This window comes from Nycticebus coucang, chromosome 5 (assembly GCF_027406575.1).
Source record: "Nycticebus coucang isolate mNycCou1 chromosome 5, mNycCou1.pri, whole genome shotgun sequence".
Classification (NCBI taxonomy): Eukaryota; Metazoa; Chordata; class Mammalia; order Primates; family Lorisidae; genus Nycticebus; species Nycticebus coucang.
This window is the reverse complement of record NC_069784.1, coordinates 72,733,623-72,756,591: the sequence shown is the minus strand read 5'-3', so window position 1 is coordinate 72,756,591 and position 22,969 is coordinate 72,733,623. Positions and strand designations below refer to the sequence as shown.

At 44.7% G+C, this 22,969-nt stretch overlaps 1 protein-coding gene across 1 annotated transcript; it reads left to right on the top strand.

Annotated features, from left to right (window-relative positions):
- Nucleotides 1-10,891: 10,891 nt before the first annotated feature.
- Nucleotides 10,892-12,059, top strand: LOC128585524 (uncharacterized; the record flags this gene model as incomplete). The annotated part of the gene is made up of 3 exons (XM_053590598.1): nucleotides 10,892-11,441; nucleotides 11,649-11,820; nucleotides 12,004-12,059. Coding segments are annotated over exons 1-3 (633 nt in total), but the record flags the coding sequence as incomplete, so codon positions are not given.
- Between the last annotated feature and the right edge of the window lie 10,910 nt (nucleotides 12,060-22,969).

Here is a 22,969-nt window from a genome sequence, read left to right as displayed (position 1 = left end):
GGCCTCGGGGAAGAAAAGGAGTCGGTTTGTAAAAAAGACACCTGCACTCAACTGTTTCTTGCAGTACGATTCACAATAGCAAAGATGTAGAATCAACTAAGTGTCCATCAACTGATGAGTGGATAAAGAAATTGTGGTGTTTGTATACAAACACACATACACACACTATGGAGTACTACCTAGCTATAAAAAGGAATGAAATAGTGTCTTTTGCAGCAACTTGGACAGGACCAAAGACCACTATCCTAAGTGAAGCATCTCAGGAATGGAAAAACAAACACTAAAAATTGGACGGCAAATGATGGGCACACATGTCATCAGGCAGTATAAAGAACGCTGGAAACTATGAAGGGGGAAGCATAAGAAGGGGATGAAGGATAAAAACTTACCTGTCAGGTACAACGAACACTATTCTGGTGATGAGCACACTAAAAATCCTGACTTAAGCCTTACACAAGCTGTCCTATCCATGTAACAAAAGCATTTGTATTCCCTTAATATTTTGAAATTAAGAGCAACAAACAAAAAACAAGGGTCAGGGCTGAAATATAATAAATAAATAAAAAGAAAAGAAAGGAGGAAGGGAGGAAAAGAGGGAGAGAGGGAGGAAGAAATAAAGGAAAGAAGGAAAGGAGGGAGGGAGGGAAAAAGGAAGGAAGGAAGGAAGGCAAGGAGGAAGAAAAGAAAGAGCTGATGAGTAACCTTAATTCCGTTTTGCATTGTAAACTATCATATCTATAGACTTCAGGCATTAGAACATGGACTTCTACCTACCACGCACTTCCCACTGGCGGGAGGACAGCTTGCTCAGGTGCACATACATCAAGGGCAAACCTGAAAATCGTCTGATCCAGGCCACTCTCAAAATCACTGTTTTGTTTCAGAATCTTTTTCAAACCATGCACAGTTAATACTTATGTTCTTTTTTTTTTTTTTTTTGTAGAGACAGAGTCTCACTTTATGGCCCTCGGTAGAGTGCCATGGCCTCACACAGCTCACAGCAACCTCCAACTCCTGGGCTCAAGCGATTCTCTTGCCTCAGCCTCCCGAGTAGCTGGGACTACAGGCGCCCGCCACAACGCCCGGCTATTTTTTGGTTGCAGTTTGGCCGGGGCCGGGCCTGAACCCGCGACCCTCGGTATATGGGGCCGGCGCCCTACTGACTGAGCCACAGGCGCCGCCCAATACTTATGTTCTTAAGGGAATACTTATCCATGAAAGTAAAGTTCATATGACTCCACTGCATACCCATCTGACTGTGGTGTTAGAGAGCTTGCTTGTATCGTATGCAAACTATTGGCTATTTATAATTGGCTTATACAGTGACTGTATAAGTCACTATAAGTTTAGTAAATAGTCATATTTAAAATAATATTGGCAATAGTTTACCCTGTACAGCACCCACTGGAGAGTCAAAGCTTAAGTCTCTTCTAGTTTTATGGTTCTCTGATTTTATCAACAAACTGTTCAAAATCTAATTGACTCAAGGTAATCCAGATTAAAATCATATTTCTAGTAATACTAGGATATTCTTAAAAGGCTTAAGGGATTACATGTGAAAATGTAGCAAAAATTGAGGAGTATATCAGTAACTTCCATTAAGATACAACTGATTGGGCAGCGCCTGTGGCTCAAGGAGTAGGGCGCTGGTCCCATACGCCAGAGGTGACGGGTTCAAACCCAGCCCCGGCCAAAAACCACAAAAAAAAAAAACACAACTGATTTTAAAAATAAACAAAAATGGTAAACTTACATTTGGTTATCAGCAATGAATGTTTACTAAGCATGGACTGCTCCCAGATCACCAGGTAAAAAGCAGTGGGTACCCAGAGGCAAGGGACGTTGCTGCTACAGGGGTTCTCACCACACCAGGAGACCATGCACGTGTCACAAACACACAGTTACGGTGCTCATCGGAGAAGCTGCAGATCTGTTACTTATCTAGAGTCTATTTTTTGAGACTTTGGTAAAAAAATAAGACGTTAACTGATGACTCCATACTGAACCTTAGAGTCAAAGCATTCTATAATAGACATACTCTTATCTGTCAACGTGAATGTTACTTTCTTTGCATTATTATTATTATTATTGCTTAATATTTTGATGCAGCAATCGTCTGATTTCTTTTCTGAATATATTTATCTTTGTTCGTTCTTTACGAGGTTTTTGTTTCTAGTCTTTATCTTAAATATTGTTATTGTTATTAAATTTTAAGCCTTTTTAATTTTGTGAAGACAAAAAGTGGAAACCTAATAAACAAATGTATATGAAAAAAAAAAAAAGACTTAATATAGTACTATGGGCCATGTGTGGTGGCTCCTGCTTGCAATCAGGGTGGCCTCTGGGAGGCCGAGTCGAGGCAGCTGGATCCCTTGAGCTCAGGAGTTCAAGACCAGCTTGAGCAAAAGTGAGACTCGTCTCTATTAAAAATGGAAAAACTAGGGGCGGCGCCTGTGGCTCAAGGAGTAGGGCACCGGTCCCATATGCCGGAGGTGGCGGGTTCAAACCCAGCCCCGGCCAAAAAAATCACAAAAAAAAAAAAATGGAAAAACTAGGTGGGCACTCTGGTGGGTGCCTGTGGTCCCAGGTACTTGGGAGGCTGAGGCAAGAGGATCGCTTGAGCCCAAGAGTTTGAGGTTACGGTGAGCTGTGACTCCAGGGCACTCTACCCAGGAAAACAGAGTGAGACTCTGTCTCAAAACAAATAAACAAATGAATAAACAAACAAACAAAGTACTATCTGTACTTTTCTCTCATCAACAATGGAGCCATTCTGCACTCTATCCTATAAGTTGAATACTCCCCTTTGAGTGACCTGACACAGCCATAAAACGAGGTAAATTTAATTTCAGTTTTTGTTTTTTGAGGGTGTTTTTGATGTGGTTTATTTTTTCTGCTAGGATGTTTCTCTTTCCCAGGATTATTAAAAACAAGGAAGTCCTGGGGGTGAGGCTTCTCAGATGCCACTCCATGGTTCAAACTTGGGGGTACTCCATGAGAGGGTGTGCTGAGGGTAGCGGAAATGTCGCTTGTGAGTGCAGGATCCAGCCATAGCTCTCACTCCCAAAGAGGTGTTGTCATGGGGTGAGGGAAAGTGGTATCTCGTAGTGCAGCTGCTGTGAGTGGGAATGTGACCTGGCTGGCTCTCCCAGCTGGCTCTGTGTGACTTGTCTCCGCACTTCCGGCTGATGCTGCCAGTCTTCCTCCTACTGTTTCTCCCTTCCCACCTGTCACACGTGTGGGAAAGTGCAAAGTAGAACCCTTTAACTCTTCCATTTCATACTACCAGTCATCTTGTAAATAATCTTACAATTCCAGCGGGATACCACTGTTGAATTTTATTTCTAACTTTTAATGTGTCCAAATCATAATTCCTGCACACAAAAGGCAGACTCTTTCAAACTCTTTTGAATGTGCTGATGTCCTGGTTAGCTTTCCAGCGCTGGTGGGGAGATAATTACATGCAGCATGAAGGAGTGGTGGGGGCTCAGAGCATCTGGGTTCTAGTACTGCCCTCACCATGCCCAGGATCTTAGGTGACTCACCCCGTCCCTCTGAAGTCTCTGTCGGCCTAGCTTGTGCATCATGGACCTAGGAGATGATATTGCCTTGGCTACAGAGTAACCCAGAATGGTGTGAGCAAGGTGGCAGCAGATTTGTTCTTTCTAAAACTGTGGGACAGTCTGGGTTGCAGAGCACAGTCTAAAACCAACATCAAGGCTGATCACACAAGGTTGTTGCCTCTAAAAACTGGGTCCTTGAGGACAGAAAGAAGTTCCAAAAATAAGCCTTCGTGACACACATGAAATTCCAGAGCAGAGCAGTTAATTTTAGGAGTTGACAGAAGTGTTTTTCTCTGCACAGCCTCTCTGTCTTCACTGTCCATACTGCCACATGGTTCTGATAGGAATGCCTAGTTCTCCAGCCCTGACCTGAGCCAGGTCAGTTAGTACCCCTCTTGCCTGAGAATTTAAATCTACAGCAGGAAAAAAAAAATCCAGCAGCAGACTTTTTTTTTTTTTTGGCCGGGGCTGGGTTTGAACCCACCACCTCCGGCATATGGGACCAGCACCCTACTCCTTGAGCCACAGGCACCATCCCCAGCAGCAGAATTGCCTGGGCTTGGATCGCTGAGTGGTGGCAGAACCCCCTGTATCTGCCCCCATAAAGAACTTTCTTTATCAGGCCTCTGTACTCTTCATCTTTTTTTTTTTTTTTTTTTTTTTTTTTGTCACAGGGTTCATTCAGTTTCTCTTGTTTTCATTAAAAGAACAAAATTTCTCCCCAAACAATTAGAATTCAAATAGGCCCAAGTAAAAAGCTTTGGTCTTCCTGGGCAGCAGAACCCATGCAGGGAGAGCTGCTGGAACAAAAAGGAGGAGTGTTAGCGTGGCACCAGGAGCTGGAGAAAGGGAGGGGGCTCCTAGAGGGAGGGGGATGTGGACAGTGAACAGTTGTTCATTAGAAAATGGGCTGTTAACCTAAATGATTTCTAAGTTCTAACTAACAACCTAAGATTCACAGTGACCAATTCCATGGCCCAAATTCTTAGTGCCATGTGTCAAGTGGGATAGGGAAGGGAAGATGCTTTGGTCTTTTTTCTTTGGGTCTTACTTTTTGCTAAGAGCCTAGCAAATGGGAGCATTCTGAAATGTTGTGTGATACATGAATTCAAGCATTCTGATTCCCTACTGTAAGTGTGCAGAGGTGTGCTGGTGGTGGGACCCTGCTAATAACATTTGTGTGGCATTTTATGCCACGAATCAGTATGGTGAAGGGGAGAGAACCAGAGTGGAATTGGTGGGGAAGGGGGAAAATACAGCACAGGAGAAGACACGGAAACAAAGGATGGGACCGGGAGGACTGATGGAGCTGATGGCTACAGCCAGCACCAAGGCTATAGCCAGCCCTAAAGCACATAATCAGCTTTATTTGTACACAGTTGTCTAGGAGGAGGCAGCATAGGCAATATGGGGAAATAGCATAAACAAAAGACATAGTTTTGGTCTTACAGTACAATAGGAACATATAAATAATTTTTAAAAAGACAAATCATCTTGTATGGTTTCTGCTCAACTTCATTAACATATGACAAGAAGCAAGAAGGGAAAGATCATGATAATCCCAGCATAGTTAACAAAACAAAGGAAGAACTATGTGACTTAGTGGTTATTGCTTAACTTTGTTAGCATATGGCAAGGAGAAAGAAGGGAAACATCTTAAGGATCTCTGCATAGTTAACAGACAAAGAAAGGGCTACAGGACTTCTGGCAGAGGGAGCAGGAAGAAAGGAATATGGCTGTTTTGGGAATGGAGGAGAAGCAGTTGGGGGTTCATTCTCTGAATATTCCTCAGGCTGTGAGGCCTCTGCGTCTCACACTGCTTTCCACAATTTTTCACATATCTGACAAATTAATCCCACCAAATCATCAGGTGAGCTCAGTTTTACCAATAAATGCATACATTTATTCTTGGACATCCCAGTGTATGGCAAAGTTTTGATGTTCTACTCTTCCAGGAATATTCCTTGAGGTTAACATCAACTTGTACTTTTGTACCCTGGCTGCCATAACACATTCATCTGGCAAGTTCCTCTGGAGACACAGCTGTGCCATTGTTAGCTTTGCTGGACGGTGATCCTTTTTTTTTTTTTTTTTCTGAGACAGAGTCTCACTATGTCACCCTGGGAAGTGGCATCACAGCTCACAGCAACCTCAAACTCTTGGGCTTAAGTGATTCTCTTGCCTCAGCCTCCCAAGTAGCTGGGACTACAGGTCTACAGGTGCCCACCACAATGCTCAGCTGTGTTTTTGTTGTAGTTGTCATTGTTGTTTAGTAGGCCCAGCTGGGTTCGAACCCGCCAGCCCCAGTGTATGTGGCCGGCATTGAGCTATAGGCACTAAGCCCCTTTTGGGGGTTTTATGGACTGGCTGAAGGGACACCAGAACACATGAGTACTGTATCAAGTATGCTTCTGCCTCAGAGCCTTTCTTTGCACTTTCTATTCCCTTAGTGTCCACTATCTATGAGTCTATGAATCTTTTGTCTTCTGTTCTGTTGGTTTTTGAGTTGGAAGAAATTGATTAGTCCATGTACATATAAAGTAGAGTGCCATTAGTTGTACATCTTAGGCACTAACCAGAGCTCAAATATGGGGCTGGGGATTGAGGGGGCTGAAAAGGTAGCAGGGACGAGACAGTGTTATTCACATGAATCATATTTCACTGGTCATCAGGCTCAACCAACCAGTTAAAAACCAAAATGACCTTTCAGCAGCAATTGATACACAAACGACTAGGTGAGTTAAGTTTCAGCATCTTCGACCACAGAGTCATTCTCACTCTCCTGAAGAGTAGCAAACTAGCTGACCTTTTAGAGGAAAGAAGGCCAGTGAAAGGGAAGCCTGGGGGCAGTGTGCAGAGTAGGGTGAAATACAATTTCAAGAGCTTCCTGTGCCTAAAGTGTTGAACAGCTGTGTTATGATTTTGTTGATCAAGTTCACTGAAGACAAATAACAAAATCTGCTACATGTGAACCCATCCAAACTCTGTACTTTCTTGTTGTTCATACCTCTTTTTAAAAGAGTATCGTTATTTTCTGGCTATGTTTTGTTTTTGTTTTTTTTATTGTTGGGGATTCATTGAGGGTACAATAAGCCAGGTTACACTGATTGCAATTGTTAGGTAAAGTCCCTTTTGCAATCATGTCTTACCCCCATAAAGTGTGACACACGCCAAGGCCCCACCCCGCTCCCTTTTCTGGCTATGTTTTAAAAGAGTAGTCCTTGTCTTTGGTAAGAGGTCCTTAGATCGACAAGATGCATCATTAAAAGAAGGATTTGCTAACTGATGGAAGGATTGCCTAACTGGTGGAGGTGGGAAAATAGAAAGGTGGATGGAAGGAATTAAATTGGATGTGAATTAGATAATTGTGGATGCCGGGTAATGAGCACATGGGGATTCACAACACGGACTCTGCACATTTCAATGTTTGAGACTTTCATAAGCAAAAGTTATTTTTTAAAAGACTACACCTAGATTTCTAACAGTGCTACACTCCTAAATAAGAAGATTTTCTCTGACTTGCCTAAATACTTACAGTTTCTTACAGTGAACATATTAAAGCCCCCTATTTAAATGTAGGTAGCTAGATACTATCTTTGTGACAAAAATAGAAACTTCATATACTATTTTACTAGATCACACTGCTGAGACCTGCAGACAGAATTGATATTTTGAGCCTTCTCTGGAAGTATAAGAGTTATCTATCATGCCTATGGCCACGAGTTAGGAGCCTGCAAGTCAGCATGACTGCACCAGCATATCTCAAGCTTCTACTCAATGCAAAGCTCTAGGAAAGATCAACTCCACCATGAGTGGCATGAGAATATTACAGTAGTGACTACATCTCATGCTACCTCCTCTGAATCCCAGCCCCAACATTTAGCTCACTGTTGCTGTCTATTTGTGCAGCTCAAGTGAAAGGTGTATCTGAAAACCTCTAAAGACCTCTTATTAAATAGATAGCCATAGAAAAGTTTGGCAATAAAGCCTAACCTCCCATGTGGACAATAATAACAGTGTATTACCTGGTTTCTCTCTCTCTCTCTTCCAAATCATCCTTCATGTAGGTGTCAGTCATCTTTCTAAGACAGATCTATGACTAACTTTCACTCAAGAGACCCGAATGGAGGCCAGGTATGGGTAGCTCACATCTATAATCCTAGCATTTTGGGAGGCTTAACTGAGTTCCACAAAATTTAAGGAAAATCCTGCAGTCAGGATGGGATAGAACCAAGATTCAGATGTAGGTCTGTCTGGTGCCACACCTGTTAGTCATCATTATGTTACACCATTGCTGGTAGGGAAAGAGTCAGAGACAGTTAAAATGGGGGAAAGGAATCATTCCTGTAGATAGATAGACAGATGGAGATAACAAACACAGACCTTAGCTCTGGAGTTACCAAATTGGGTTCACCAGCTAATGTAAACTGCTCTGCTTACAACTTGCTTTTTACAGCTTTTCTGAAGTCCTTCTGGAATTCCCTGTTTTATATTACATGCTTTCATAATCTTTGAAATAAAAATTAGTTCTTAAGTACTTGCTCATTCTTTGCAGCTTTTCACTTTTTTCCTTGCTAAATTGTCAAGGGTGCCTTCTGAAGATGACAACTGCAGTGGACAGAACAATGGCCCTCCCCAAAACAACCATCTCTTAATCCTCAAACCTGTGATTGTTACCTTACACGGCAAAAGGTACTTTGGAAATGTGATTAACACAAGGGTTTTGAGATGTGGGGGTTATACTGGATTGCCATAGGTCCAATGTACCCATTAGAAAATGTTACAAGGGAAAAGGGAAACAGGAGAGTCATCCAGAAGGAGATGGGACTATGAAGTGATGCAACAGGCTGCCAAGAAATCACTGCCTCTAGAACAGTGATTTTCCACTGGTGTGCTATACCAGTGCATCACAAGAGGATCTGAGATGTGCCTTGAAAATTTGTAAAGATTATTATATATTTTTTTTTTTGCAGAGACAGAGTCTCACTTTATGGCCCTCGGTAGAGTGCCGTGGCGTCACACAGCTCACAGCAACCTCCAACTCCTGGGCTTAAGCAATTCTCTTGCCTCAGCCTCCCAAGTAGCTGGGACTACTGGCGCCCGCCACAATGCCCGGCTAGAAAATTTGTAAAGATTATTAATTAAATTATTTTTAAAAGAATTTCAAAGCACAGTAAGTGTACATATCAAAATTAAAACTCCTTTAAATTGATTATACAAATATATAATTGTTATAGTATATAAGGGTTTTATTATTACAATAAATACACATTAGCTTGTTTTTAAAGTATTTGGGGGTATAGCCTTGAAAAATACGGTTTCAAAACATGTCCACAGAAGCAATTTGACAAGGATTTGCTGATGAACATCAATATACATCAAAATTATCTGAAGTGAATGAAGCATATGACTCAGCAACACCTCATTGTCCCTAAAATAGCAAGGAGGTATAGCTCGGACTGAACAAGTTGTACAATTCTTTATAGATTGGACACAATTACCTTGCAAATTCTAGTTTAGAAAATTTGCCAAGTATGTTTAATTAATACCTGAATTTCTTTGTAAAAACTACGAATTGTTCATTTACTTATTTTTATCATTTTTATTAATTTTGATTTGGCATTAAAATTTTTTATTACATAGCGTGCAATTAAAATAGGCAAGATTTTAGTAAGTGAACAAAAATGAGAAGATCATGCTAGTGCGTCAAATACTGCTTCATCTAGTACATCAGCAACTAAATTAAAAGCAATTAGTCATCAATAGAATGAAGATTTCTTTTTTTTTTTGAGACGGAGTCTCACTATGTCACCCTCGGTAGAGTGCCTTGGCATCACAGCTCACAACAACCTCTACTCTTAGGCTTAAGGAATTCTCTTGCCTCAGCCTCCTGAGTAGCTGGAACTAAAGGCTCCTGCCACAACAACTGGCTATTTTTTTTTCTTGGTTGCAGTTGTCATAGTTGTTTAGCAGGCCCGGTCTGGGCTTGAACCTGCCAGCCTGGGTGTATGCGGCCAGCACCCTACCCACTGAGCTATGGGCACGGAGTCAGAATGAAGATTTCTTATTCAGTTTCACATGTAATAAGGGAAATCCACCACATCCCACATGCGGAATTTGTGGTGAAACATTAGCAAAGAACTACGGTTCCTTGCCAGTTAAAGAGACATCTACAGTCCAGACATTCCCACTAGTCTGAAAAACCAGTGGAATATTTCAAATGACTTGCATTCAGTAAACAAGCAAAAATATGGACCAAATATGCAATGACATCAGATAAAGCACAAGAAGCTAGTTAGTAGTAGCAGAAATCATAGCTAGGAAAATGAAATCTCATATTTTACCAGCTTGCTGTGCAATTGTAAAAAAAAAAATGGGTGGCACCTGTGGCTCAAGGAGTAGGGTGCCGGTCCCATATGCTTGGAGGTGGTGGGTTCAAACCCAGCCCTGGCCAAAAAAAAAAAAAAATGTTGGGAAAGAATACAAAAAGGAAATTTAAAAATTCTGCTTTCAGATAGTACAATTTCTCAGCATGTTAAGGATTTAACTGAAAATATGAAATTTCAAGCAATCTCTTGAAGGAAAGTACTACCAAATCCAAAAAGGGGGGGGGCAGCCATGTAGCAGCACCATAAGAATGTGACCTTTGTAACTGTTCCAGGAAATAGCCCTGAGCTCAAGCAGATAACCGGTAACCGGTTCTGAGAAAAGAGCTAAGCAAATGTTTAACTGCTGATCTTGTCTTAAGACAGATGAGTAATGAACCAGAGTTCTTCTTATCTGGAAAGCCCCTGCTATGTCTGCTACCCCTCCCTACTTTGTGGTTTTTGCCTTTATAAGCTTGTAAAACCTTGCTGTTCGGGGCTTGACTCCTCTGCTCCTGAGAGAGTTACGAGTTAAGCCCCAGCATGCTGGAATAAAATCCTCTTGCTGATTGCATCAAGTGCCATCTCTTGCAGTAGATTGGGGTCATCGTCGCTCAGGACAGAGTGGGGGGTCCTGTCCCAAGTCTTTCATTTGGGGGCTCATCCGGGATTTGACGACCACCCTCACCTGCACAGTCGACCTTGGAGGTAAGAAAGGGGTACCCCGAAAACTGTCTGGTCTGTGTTTTCAGTCCTTTGTTCTGGTCTGTGTTTTCAGTCCTTTGTTTGACTTTGAGTGCGCGCTTTTGATTTTGCAGCCGTTTGGCACCTCGTGAGAGAGGCTGGACAGTGGTCAGTAGACATACCTGGAGGACCACAGGCTGAAATCCTGGGGGACGCCCCAGGAATTGAGGAGAACCAGGGACACCTGGTTGCCTCCTGCTGTAAGGGCGCTGATGGAGTCTGGTTGTTCGATCAAAAATTACGGGAAATGCGCCCGTCTGATTCTGTTGTAGGCTTGTGAGGGACCAAGTGTGGTAGGTAGGTCCTTGTATCTGTAATATTTCTGTTATTCCTGTTATTTGTGTTTCTGACATATCTACTGACAATGGGACAGACTGTGACAACCCCTCTGAGTTTGACTCTAGATCATTGGACTGAAGTGAAGAGAAGAGGTCGTGACCTGTCAGTAGAGGTTAAAAAAGGCCCATGGCAGACATTCTGCTCCTCGGAGTGGCCCAATTTTAACGTCGGCTGGCCCTCAGGAGGAACCTTTGACTTATCTCTTATTTTTGCTATCAAAGAGATTGTTTTTCAGAGAGGACTGGGAGCCCATCCGGATCAACAACCTTACATTATAGTCTGGCAGGACCTGGTACAGAATCCGCCCCCCTGGGTTCAGCCATGGACTGCCACATCCAGGCCCCCATCTAATCCTTGGGTGCTCGCTGTCCAATCTTCCAGTTCCAGAAAAGGGGGCGACAGCTCGGACTCCCCTAAGAAGATCTACCCGGTCTGCAACAAAAAAATAGCCGGGCGTTGTGGCGGGCGCCTGTAGTCCCAGCTACTCGGGAGGCTGAGGCATGAGAATTGCTTAAGCCCAGGAGTTGGAGGTTGCTGTGAGCTGTGTGAGGCCACGGCACTCTACTGAGGGCCATAAAGTGAGACTCTGTCTCTACAAAAAACAAAACAAAAAAAAAAAATTAAAAAAAAAAAAAAGAAGATCTACCCGGAAATTCAGGCTGATCATCTTCTCCTCGACCCTCCACCCCCTCCTCCCCCATACCCTCCTGCCTTGGCTCCTGTCGGGGGGCAGAGAGGACCAGCATCACCGGATCCGGCGATTGCCCCCTCTGCACCACCGGGGGAACCTTCACTGGGGCCCGCACAAGGTACCAGGAGTCACCGGCGGGGAGGAATGTCTCCCGACACTACTGTTGCCCTGCCCCTGAGGGCATATGGCCCCCCGCCGGTGGCAACAGATGAGGGACCACCTCCTCTCCAGCCCCTCCAGTACTGGCCATTTTCTTCCGCAGACCTGTATAACTGGAAAACTAATCACCCCCCTTTTTCAGAAGACCCCCAACGCCTAACTGGGCTGGTAGAATTCCTGATGTTCTCTCATCAGCCCACATGGGATGACTGCCAGCAACTCATACAGACTCTCTTCACTACTGAAGATAGGGAGAGGATTTTACTAGAAGCTAGGAAGAATGTACTCGGGGTGGATGGGCGTCCTACCCAGCTCCCCAACATCATCGAGGCTGCCTTTCCCCTCTCCAGACCTGACTGGGACTTCAACACGGCAGAAGGTAGGGAGCGACTGACAGTCTATCGCCAGGCTCTAGTGGCTGGCCTCCGTGGGGCGGCAAGACGCCCCACTAATTTAGCTAAGGTAAGAGAAGTAATACAGGGGGCCACGGAACCCCCCTCAGTGTTTCTTGAGCGTCTAATGGAAGCTTTTAGGTGCTACACCCCATTTGACCCTGCCTCTGAAGGACAGAGGGCTTCCGTGGCTATGACTTTCATAGGGCAGTCAGCTGTAGACATTAAAAGAAAGCTGCAGAGGATTGAAGGATTGCAGGACTATACCTTGCAGGATTTAGTTAAGGAAGCTGAGAAAGTATACCATAAAAGAGAAACTGAGGAAGAAAAAGAGCAGAGAAAGGAGAAAGAGAGAGAGGAAAGGGAAAATAAGAGAGACCAAAGACAGGAGAAAAACTTAACACGGATTTTGGCCACAGTAGTAGGGGAGAAGAGCCAGGAACAGACCCAAGGTAGAACTAAGAAGTCAGGTAGCCTGGGCAACCGCGTCCCGTTAGATAAGGATCAATGTGCCTACTGTAAGGAGAAGGGGCACTGGGCCAGGGAATGTCCTAAAAAAAGGAAGAAAGAACTCTCCAAGAAAGTACTGGCCTTAGAGAAAGAAGAAGATTAGCGGGGACGGGGCTCGGAACCCCTCCCCGAGCCTAGGGTAATACTTAAGGTGGAGGGGAAGCCAGTTGAGTTCCTAGTAGATACCGGAGCTCAACACTCAGTCCTACTCGAACCATCAGGACCCGTCTCCAAGAAAAAATCTTGGGTTGTAGGGGCCACAGGGCATCAGCAGTACTCATGGACTACCCGAAGATCAGTAGATCTGGGAGTGGGACGGGTAACCCACTCATTCTTAATTATACCTGAGTGCTCTGCGCCCCTCCTCGGGAGAGATTTACTCACCAAAATGGAAGCCCAAATCACTTTCACTCCTGATGGCCCAGAGGTAACCCAGAATAAGAGAGTAACAGCCCTGACCATGCGTTTGGAGGATGAACATAGACTCTTTGAAAAGCAGCGAGAGAAAGGGACTAGTCTCGTACATGACTGGCTAGAAAAATATCCCGGGGTATGGGCCGAAACTGCCGGAATGGGACTGGCCGCAGAAAGGCCGTCTATAGTCATAGAACTCAAAGCTACTTCCACTCCTGTGGCAGTGCGCCAGTATCCTATGACTAGGGAAGCTTGGGAAGGGATGGGGCCTCACATTCAGCGTCTCCTACAGCTGGGCATACTAGTAAAGTGCCAGTCACCATGGAACACCCCCTTATTACCTGCCAAGAAACCCGGCACAGGAGACTATCGCCCTGTGCAGGACTTGAGAGAAGTAAACAAGCGGGCGCAAGACATCCACCCCACCGTGCCTAACCCTTATAATCTGTTAAGCTCTCTCCCTCCAGACCATATCTGGTATACCATCCTGGATTTGACTGATGCCTTCTTCTGCCTCCGACTGCACTCCTCTAGCCAGAACATCTTCGCATTTGAATGGAGAGACCCGGACTCTGGAACGACGGGGCAATTGACATGGACCTAGTCAACATTATAGGTCTTGAACCCCTGTGGATAATACAGGGGTTCAAGAACTCCCCAACCATCTTTGATGAAGCCCTCCACCAAGACCTAGCTCACTTTCGCGCCAGCCACCCTCAGGTAACACTCCTACAATATGTAGATGACTTACTACTAGCTGGAACGACAAAGGAAGAGTGCCACGGGAGCACAGAACTGTTGCTGGAAGAACTAGCCCGCTTAGGATATCGAGCCTCCGCCAAGAAGGCCCAGATCTGCCAGAAAGAGGTAACGTACCTGGGTTACACCCTAAGAGGAGGGCAGAGATGGTTAACAGAAGCCAGGAAGCATACTGTGACTCAGATTCCAGTTCCCCGCTTGCCCCGCCAGGTGCGAGAATTCTTAGGGACTGCGGGGTTCTGCCGCTTATGGATACTGGGGTTTGCTACTCTGGCAGCCCCCCTCTACCCTTTGACCAAGGAAAGCACTCCCTTCGAGTGGGGTGCCAGCCAACAGCGGGCCTTTGACAACATTAAAAAGGCATTATTATCAGCTCCGGCCCTGGCTCTATCAGATGTAACAAAGCCCTTTGTCCTATACGTAGATGAGAAGAGAGGAGTGGCCCGAGGGGTGCTGACACAGCCTTTAGGGCCATGGAAAAGACCGGTAGCATACCTCTCCAAGAAATTAGACCCTGTCGCTGGTGGTTGGCCAGCCTGTCTGAGATCTGTGGCGGCAGTGGCGCCATTGTTCAGTCCTCTCCATACTATATTATAGAATTAAGTAAGCTCGGGCGGCGCCTGTGGCTCAGTCGGTAGGGTGCCGGCCCCATATACTGAGGGTGGCGGGTTCAAACCCGGCCCCAGCCAAACTGCAACCAAAAAATAGCCGGGCGTTGTGGTGGGCGCCTGTAGTCCCAGCTACTCAGGAGGCTGAGGCAAGAGAATCGCTTAAGCCCAGGAGTTGGAGGTTGCTGTGAGCTGTGTGAGGCCACGGCACTCTACTGAAGGCAATAAAGTGAGACTCTGTCTCTACAAAAAAAAAAAAAAAAGAATTAAGTAAGCTCGTTGATGCAGCTGTAAAAGATGCAGACAAATTGACTATGGGGCAGAAGTTGACAGTCATTGCCCCCCATGCCTTAGAAAGCATCATCAGACTGCCCCCTGATCGGTGGCTGTCCAATGCCCACATGACACACTACCAGAGTCTCCTATTAAACGGAGACAGAGTCCAGTTTGGCCTGCCTGTCATCCTCAACCCGGCTACCCTACTACCTGATACCTCTGTCCAGGAGGATGTATTACACATATGCCAAGAAGTACTGGCTGAGGAGACTGGAACTCGGAGGGACCTCTGTGATCAGCCCCTGCCGGATGCCCAACTGACCTGGTTCACCGATGGGAGCAGCTCCATAATAGAAGGTAAAAGGGTGGCCGGGGCGGCGGTGGTGGACGATAAGCAGACCATCTGGGCAAGTAGTCTGCCTGAAGGGACGTCGGCCCAGAAGGCCGAGCTGGTCGCCTTGACCCAGGCCTTACGTTTGGCAGAAGGGAAAAAGGTTAACATATACACCGATAGCAGGTATGCTTTTGCTATAGCCCATGTCCATGGGGCCATTTACAGACAGCAAGGACTGTTAACTTCAGCAGGAAAAGAAATTAAACACAAGGAAGAAATCCTAAGTCTACTGGAGGCTGTTCACCTCCCTAAGAGAGTGGCCATAATCCACTGCCCTGGACATCAGAAAGAGGGGTCCAGAGTTGCCAAGGGAAACCAAAGAGCCAACCAAGAAGCTAAGCAAGCGGCTCAAGGGCTCAACATCCTATCGCTATATGAAAACACTTTAAGGCCTAGCCTTAAAGAAATAGCACCCCCCCTTATCAAAAACTAAATATTTGGAACGGGATCTCGAGAGGATGGACAGATTAGGCCTCCACCTAGAATCCCCAGAGGGGATCCGAGAAACCCCGGAAGGGAAAAACATCCTCCCTGAGGAGCAGGCAATCACCTTTCTCAGACAACTTCATAAATTAACCTATCTGGGCCCCAAGCATCTGAAAACCATTGTTCAGTCCTCTCCATACTATATTATAGAATTAAGGAAACTCATTGATGCAGCTGTAAAAGAGTGCAGACCTTGCCAATTAGTAAACACCCGGCCTAGCACACTACCTCAGGGAAAACGACTCTGAGGGGATCGCCCTGGAAGCTACTGGGAAACAGATTTTACTGAGATTAAGCCGGCTAAGTACGGATACAAGTACTTGCTAGTGTTCATAGACACTGTCTCAGGATGGGTCGAAGCTTTTCCTACAAAGAGGGAGACTGCTCAAGTTGTGGCCAAAATAATATTAGAAGAGATTTTTCCAAGATTTGGGCTACCCAAAGTAATCAGATTTGACAATGGTCCCGCTTTCGTTGCCCAGGTTAGTCAGGGTTTGGCCAAAATCCTGGGGCTTGAATGGAAATTACATTGTGCTTATCGGCCCCAGAGCTCAGGGCAGGTAGAGAGGATGAATAGAACCCTAAAAGAGGCCATGACTAAATTATCCTTAGAGACTGGCATTACTGACTGGACAGTCCTCCTTCCCTTTGCCCTGTTCCATGTGTGCAACACCCCTAGTACTCTCAAGCTGACCCCCTTTGAAATCCTATATGGAGCTCACCCCCCGCACGTTGTCATGCAGTACCTCCCTTCCCCAGAATCTTACTCCTCTCAATCTCTATACACCAGATTAAAAGCCCTTGAAACTGTGCAAAAAGAAGTGTGGAGCCGGCTGATCGAAGCCTACAAGCCTGGAGATCTGCAAATACCTCACCAGTTCCAGGTTGGAGATTTGGTGTACATCCGGCACCACCAGACAGCCAACCTTGAACCACGGTGGAAAGGACCATACCTAGTACTGCTCACAACTCCGACCGCAATAAAAGTTGATGGCATCGCAGCCTGGATCCAGGTGTCTCATGTCAAACCAGCACCGCCGCCAGACTCCGGGTAGTAAGTGGAAAAGACGGACAACCCCCTCAAGCTCTGCATCCGCCGCAGTAGCCCTGTTCCTGCTGATACAACTCCTGGTGATAAGTAGCTCCAGTCCCAATCCCCATGCCTCCCAGAGGTTAACCTGGCAGGTTCTCTCTCAGACTGGTGATGTAGTATGGAGTACTACAAAAGAGAACCCTCCTTGGACCTGGTGGCCGTCCCTCATCCCAGATATTTGCGCCTTAATAGCAGGGCTAGATAATTGGGATATCCCCGATGAGACCTTTGAAGAGGTTCCATCGAGCCTTGATCATCATTTGGTAAAGCGCTCGCTTACCCGAGGCTCCACATCCCAAGGCCAGTACATTGCAGACGCCCCTGGCTGTGGCAACTTGCCCGCCCAGTGCCGGATGCGACAAACGGAGTTCTATATCTGTCCCCGGGACGGGAGAATGAGAAGCCAGGCCAACAGATGCGGGGGGATAGAAAATTTCTATTGTAAGCAATAGGGATGTGAAAGGACTGGGCAGGCCTCCTGGCACCCCATCTCCTCTTGGGACTTAATAACCGTAAAGAGAAGCAGTACTGGGGCAGGGTCAAACCCCCTAAATATTTCCTTCACAGAGAGAGGGAAACAAGCCCGAGAATGGATAAAAGGAAGAACATGGGGATTCCATTTCTATATGTCAGGGTGGGATAAAGGATTTACCTTCTTTATCAAATTAAAAATAGAAACCCCCGTCGATGTCCAGATAGGACCCAACTTCGTACTCTCAGGAAAGCAGCTGCCAGCCAGGCCACCTATTTCCCCCCGTATGCCCCAGACCCCAGGGAGCACCCAATTAACTGGGGCCAGCACAGCCCCATCACCTGCGGAACTGTCTCCCCAGGTAACATCCCCAGAGACTCCAAGCACCGGGCAGAGACTCCTTAACTTAATACAGGGGGCTTTCAATGTCCTCAATACTTCCAACCCTAATCTTACTGAATCTTGCTGGTTGTGCCTAGCCTCAGGCCTGCCCTATTATGAAGGGATTGCCTTCTCAGGTATCTTCCAAAATACCACTTCCCATAATTCCTGTGACTGGGGGTCGGGATCACCCTTACAGCAGTTTCTGGATGAGGCACTTGCCTAGGCACGATCCCCGAAAATCGCCAGCATCTGTGTAATCAGACCATAAAAAGCCCGTCAACCAATCCCAATTATTATCTAGTGCCCCATAAAGGAAGATGGTGGTCTTGCAGCACCGGGCTAACCCCGTGCATTTCCTCATCAGTGTTTAACTCCACTACAGACTACTGTATCCTTGTACAGTTAATACCTAGAGTTATCTACCAAGAGGCGAGTTCCTTCGAGGCAGAATTCGATCTCAGATCCCATAGACAGAAGAGGGAACCAGTCTCTATTACCCTAGCTGTCCTGATGGGTATAGGGGTGGCAGCCAGAGTAGGAACAGAATGGCTGCGCTTGTCCAGACCCCACAGTATCTCGAAGAACTGCGAGCAGGTGTAGATGAGGACCTAAAAGCCATAGAACAATCAATCACAAAACTAGAAGAGTCACTGTCCTCCTTATCTGAAGTAGTATTGCAGAATAGACGGGGGCTCGATCTCCTATTCCTAAAAGATAGAGAGTTATGCGCTGCACTGAGAGAAGAATGCTGTTTCTATATAGATCACTCTGGCATGGTAAAAGACTCCATGTCTAAACTCAGGGAGAGACTGGATAAAAGGCAACGAGACCGGGAGGCCCATCAAGGGTGGTTTGAAAGTTGGTACAACCAGTCCCCTTGGTTTACCACTCTCGTTTCCAGTTTAATAGGTCCCCTTATTATACTGCTTCTAATTCTTACCTTTGGGCCCTGCATTTTCAACCGTATAGTCACCTTCGTCCGGGAGAGAGTGAGTGCTGTACAAGTATTAATGCTCAGGCAGCATTACCAGTCTCTCCGTCGGGACAATAGCCATGAGAATGAATACATAGAGCCAGAAGTTCCATGATTAGAACTTCCCAAAAAACAAATGGGGGAATGAAGGAAAGTACTACCAAATCCAAAAAGGGGGGGGGCCAGCCATGTAGCAGCACCTCTCACCCCCTACCATAAGAATGTGACCTTTGTAACTGTTCCAGGAAATAGCCCTGAGCTGAAACAGATAACCAGTAACCGGTTCTGAGAAAAGAGCTAAGCAAATGTTTAACTGCTGATCTTGTCTTAAGACAGATGAGTAATGAACCAGAGTTCTTCTTATCTGGAAAGCCCCTGCTATGTCTGCTACCACTCCCTACTTTGTGGTTTTTGCCTTTATAAGCTTGTAAAACCTGCTGTTTGGGGCTTGACTCCTCTGCTCCTGAGAGAGTTATGAGTTAAGCCCCAGCATGATGGAATAATTGTGGCTCAGTCGGTAGGGTGCTGGCCCCATATACCGAGGGTGGCGGGTTCAAACCCGGCCCCGGCCAAACTGCAACCAAAAAATAGCCAGGCGTTGTGGCGGGCGCCTGTAGTCCCAGCTACTCCGGAGGCTGAGGCAAGAGAATCCCTTAAGCCCAGGAGTTGGAGATTGCTGTGAGCTGTGTGAGGCCACGGCACTCTACCAAGGGCCATAAAGTGAGACTCTGTCTCTACAAAAAAAAAAAAAAAAAAATCCTCTTGCTGATTGCATCAAGTGCCGTCTCTTGTGGTTGATTGGGGTCGTCATCGCTCAGGACAGAGTGGGGGGTCCTGTCCCAAGTCTTTCACTCTCACCTCAAAGAAGTGAACGTGGGGCGGCACCTGTGGCTCAAGGAGTAGGGCGCCGGTCCCATATGCCAGAGGTGGTGGGTTCAAACCCAGCCCCGGCCAAAAAAACCAAAAAAAAAAAAAAACAAAAAACAAAAAACAAAGAAGTGAACGTGTTTGCAATTCAGTTGGATGAATCTACTGATACCAGTGGTAAGCCCCAACTTTTAGCATTTGGTGGATTTCTCTATGAAGAAGAATCATAGAACAGTTTTTATTTTCTCAACCACTCCAAACCACAACAAAAGGTCATGAAATTTTTTGTTTGATCAATAATTACTTTAATTCTGGGCGGCGCCTGTGGTTCAATCGGTAGGGTGCCGGCCCCATGTACCGAGGGTGGTAGGTTCAAACCCGGCCCCAGCCAAACTGCAATCAAAAAAATAGCCAGGCATTGTGGCGGGCGCCTGTAGTCCCAGCTACTCGGGAGGCTGAGGCAAGAGAATCGCCTAAGCCCAGGAGTTGGAGGTTGCTGTGAGCTGTATGAGGCCATGGCACTCTACCGAGGGCCATAAAGTGAGACTCTGTCTCTACAAAAAAAAAAAAAATAATAATTACTTTAATTCTAATAACTTGTCTTGGAATTCCTGTGTAAGTATTTGTACGGAAGGAGTCCCGTCTATGGCTGGCGGTATAACAGGACTTGTTACACTTGAGCAAAAAAAAAAAAAAAAAAAGTAATAGTCCAAAAATTATTTTTACAGAATATTTTCTACACAAAGAAGTGCTAGCATCAAAATCATTCGTGCCTGGATTTATTTTTTTTTTGTAGAGACAGAGTCTCACGTTACTGCCTTCAGTAGAGCGCTATGATGTCACAGGACTCACAGAAACCTCTAGCTCTTGGGCTTCCACGATTCTCCTGCCTCAGCCTCCTGAGCAGCTGGGATTACAGGCGCCTGCCACAATGCCCGGCTATTTTTTTTTGGTTGCAGTTCAGCTGGGGCTGGGTTTGAACCCGCCACCCTCGGTATATGGGGCCGGCGCCCCACTCACTGAGCCACAGGCACCACTGTGCCTGGATGTATTAATACTATTAAAATGATTAATTATATAAAAAGCAGGCCATTGCAATTAGTATTGTTTGCAGAATTATGTTCCTCAATGGATTCTTGTCTTATGCAGCTCTAATTGCATCTAGAGGTGAGATGGTTATCTCCAGGAAGAATTCTATCAAGATTTCATGAATTAAAAGAAGTATCAACGTTTAAAAAAATGCAACATTCTGGGTGGGGCCTTTGGCTCAAAGGAGTAGGGCGCTGGCCCCATATACCTGAGGTGGCGGGTTCAAACCTGGCCCTAGCCAAAAACTTCCAAAAAAAAAAAAATGCAACATTCTAAATTAGGTGATTTATTTTGTGATGAGGTTTGGTATAATAAAGTTGCATTTCTTGCAGATCGATTTCAGTGTTTGAATACTCTTACTAAGAGTATGCAGGTAAAACGTGAAAATATTCTCAGTTCTACAGATAAAATTAATGCTTTCAGGAAAAAATTGCTGCTCACGAAGGAGAGAATTCATAGAGAAAATGCAGTAGAAAAGTTTAAACTACCAAAAAGATGTAAACTGGATAAAAATCTTACTGAACAAATCTTACAAACTTTGGATTTATTATACACAAATTTTGAAATGTATTTTCCTGAGCCTGCACTTGACATAACATCTCTGGATTGGGTGAGGAATCCCCGCCCCCTTTTTTTAAGTGTATGTATGTCAGGAACTTTAAATATTACTGAAGAGGAAGTTAATAGAAATAAGAAAGAACAGAGGATTGCAACCTTTGGTTGTCTCTCAAGGGTGAATTTCCAAATATTACCAAAAAGCAACAGAAATACTTCATCTGTTCCCAAAGTCCTATTTGTATGAAGCAAGTTTTTATGCAGTGAATAATATTAAAAATAGAAATAAATCATGGCTAGCAAGCTTGGAAGACGATTTAAGGATATGTTTGTCCAAATAGAAATTATTCCTTGCATCTTCTCAGACCATCACGGAATAAAAGTTGAACACAATAACAACAGGAACCTGAATACCCATACAAAAACATGGAAGGTAAACAACCTTATGCTGAAGGACAGATGGGTTACAGAATGAGATTAAGAAGGAAATCACAAAATTTTTGGAACAAAACAACAATCAAGACACGAATTATCAGAACCCCTGGGATACTGCAAAGGCAGTCCTAAGAGGGAAATTTATAGCACTGCAAGCCTTCCTCAAGAAAACAGAAAGACAGGAAGTTAATAACTTAATGGGACATCTCAAGCAACTGGAGAAGGAAGAACACTCCAGCCACAAACCCAGCAGAAGAAAAGAAAGAACCAAAATCAGAGCAGAATTAAATGAAATTGAAAACAAAAGAATTATAAAACAGATCAATAAATCCAAAAGCTGGTTTTTTGAAAAGATCAATAAAATAGATAAACCTTTGACCAAACTAACCAGGAAAAAAAGAGTAAAATCTCTAATCTCATCTATCAGAAATGGGAAAGATGAAATAACAACAGACCCCTCAGAAATTCCTTAACGATAAAAAATCCTTAACGAATACTACAAGAAACTCTACTCTCACAAATATGAAAATCTGAAAGAAATCGACCAATACCTGTAAGTATGCCACCTACCAAGACTTAGCCAGAATGAAGTGGAAATGTTGAACAGGCCTATATCAAGTTCTGAAATAGCATCAACTATACAAAGTCTCCCTAAAAGGAAAAGCCCAGGAACACATGGCTTTATGTCAGAATTCTACCAAACCTTTAAAGAAGAACTAGTACCTGTATTACTAAACCTCTTCCAAAAAATAGAAAAAGAAGGAATATTACCCAACACATTCTACAAAGCAAACATCACCTTGATCCCCAAACCAGGGAAAGACACAACAAGAAAAGAAAATTATAGACCAATATCACTAATGAATATTGACGCTAAAATACTCAATAAGATCCTAACAAACAGAATCCAACAACACATCAAAAAAATTATGCACCACAACCAAGTGGGATTTATCCCAGGGTCTCAAGGCTGGTTCAATATACATAAATCTATAAATGTAATTCAGCACATAAACAAACTAAAAAAAAGACCGTATGAGTCTTTCAATTGATGCAGAAAATGCTTTTGAAAATATCCATCATCCCTTCATGATCAGAACACTTAAGAAAATTGGTATAGAAGGGACATTTCTCTTTTTTTTTTTTATTTTAATTGTTGGGGATTCATTGAGGGTACAATAAGCCAGGTTACACTGATTGCAATTGTTAGGTAAAGTCCCTCTTGCAATCATGTCTTGCCCCCATAAAGTGTGACACACACCAAGGCCCCACCCCCCTCCCTCCGTCCCTCTTTCTGCTTCCCCCCCATAACCTTGATTGTCATTAATTGTCCTCATATCAAAATTGAGTACATAGGATTCATGCTTCTCCATTCTTGTGATGCTTTACTAAGAATAATGT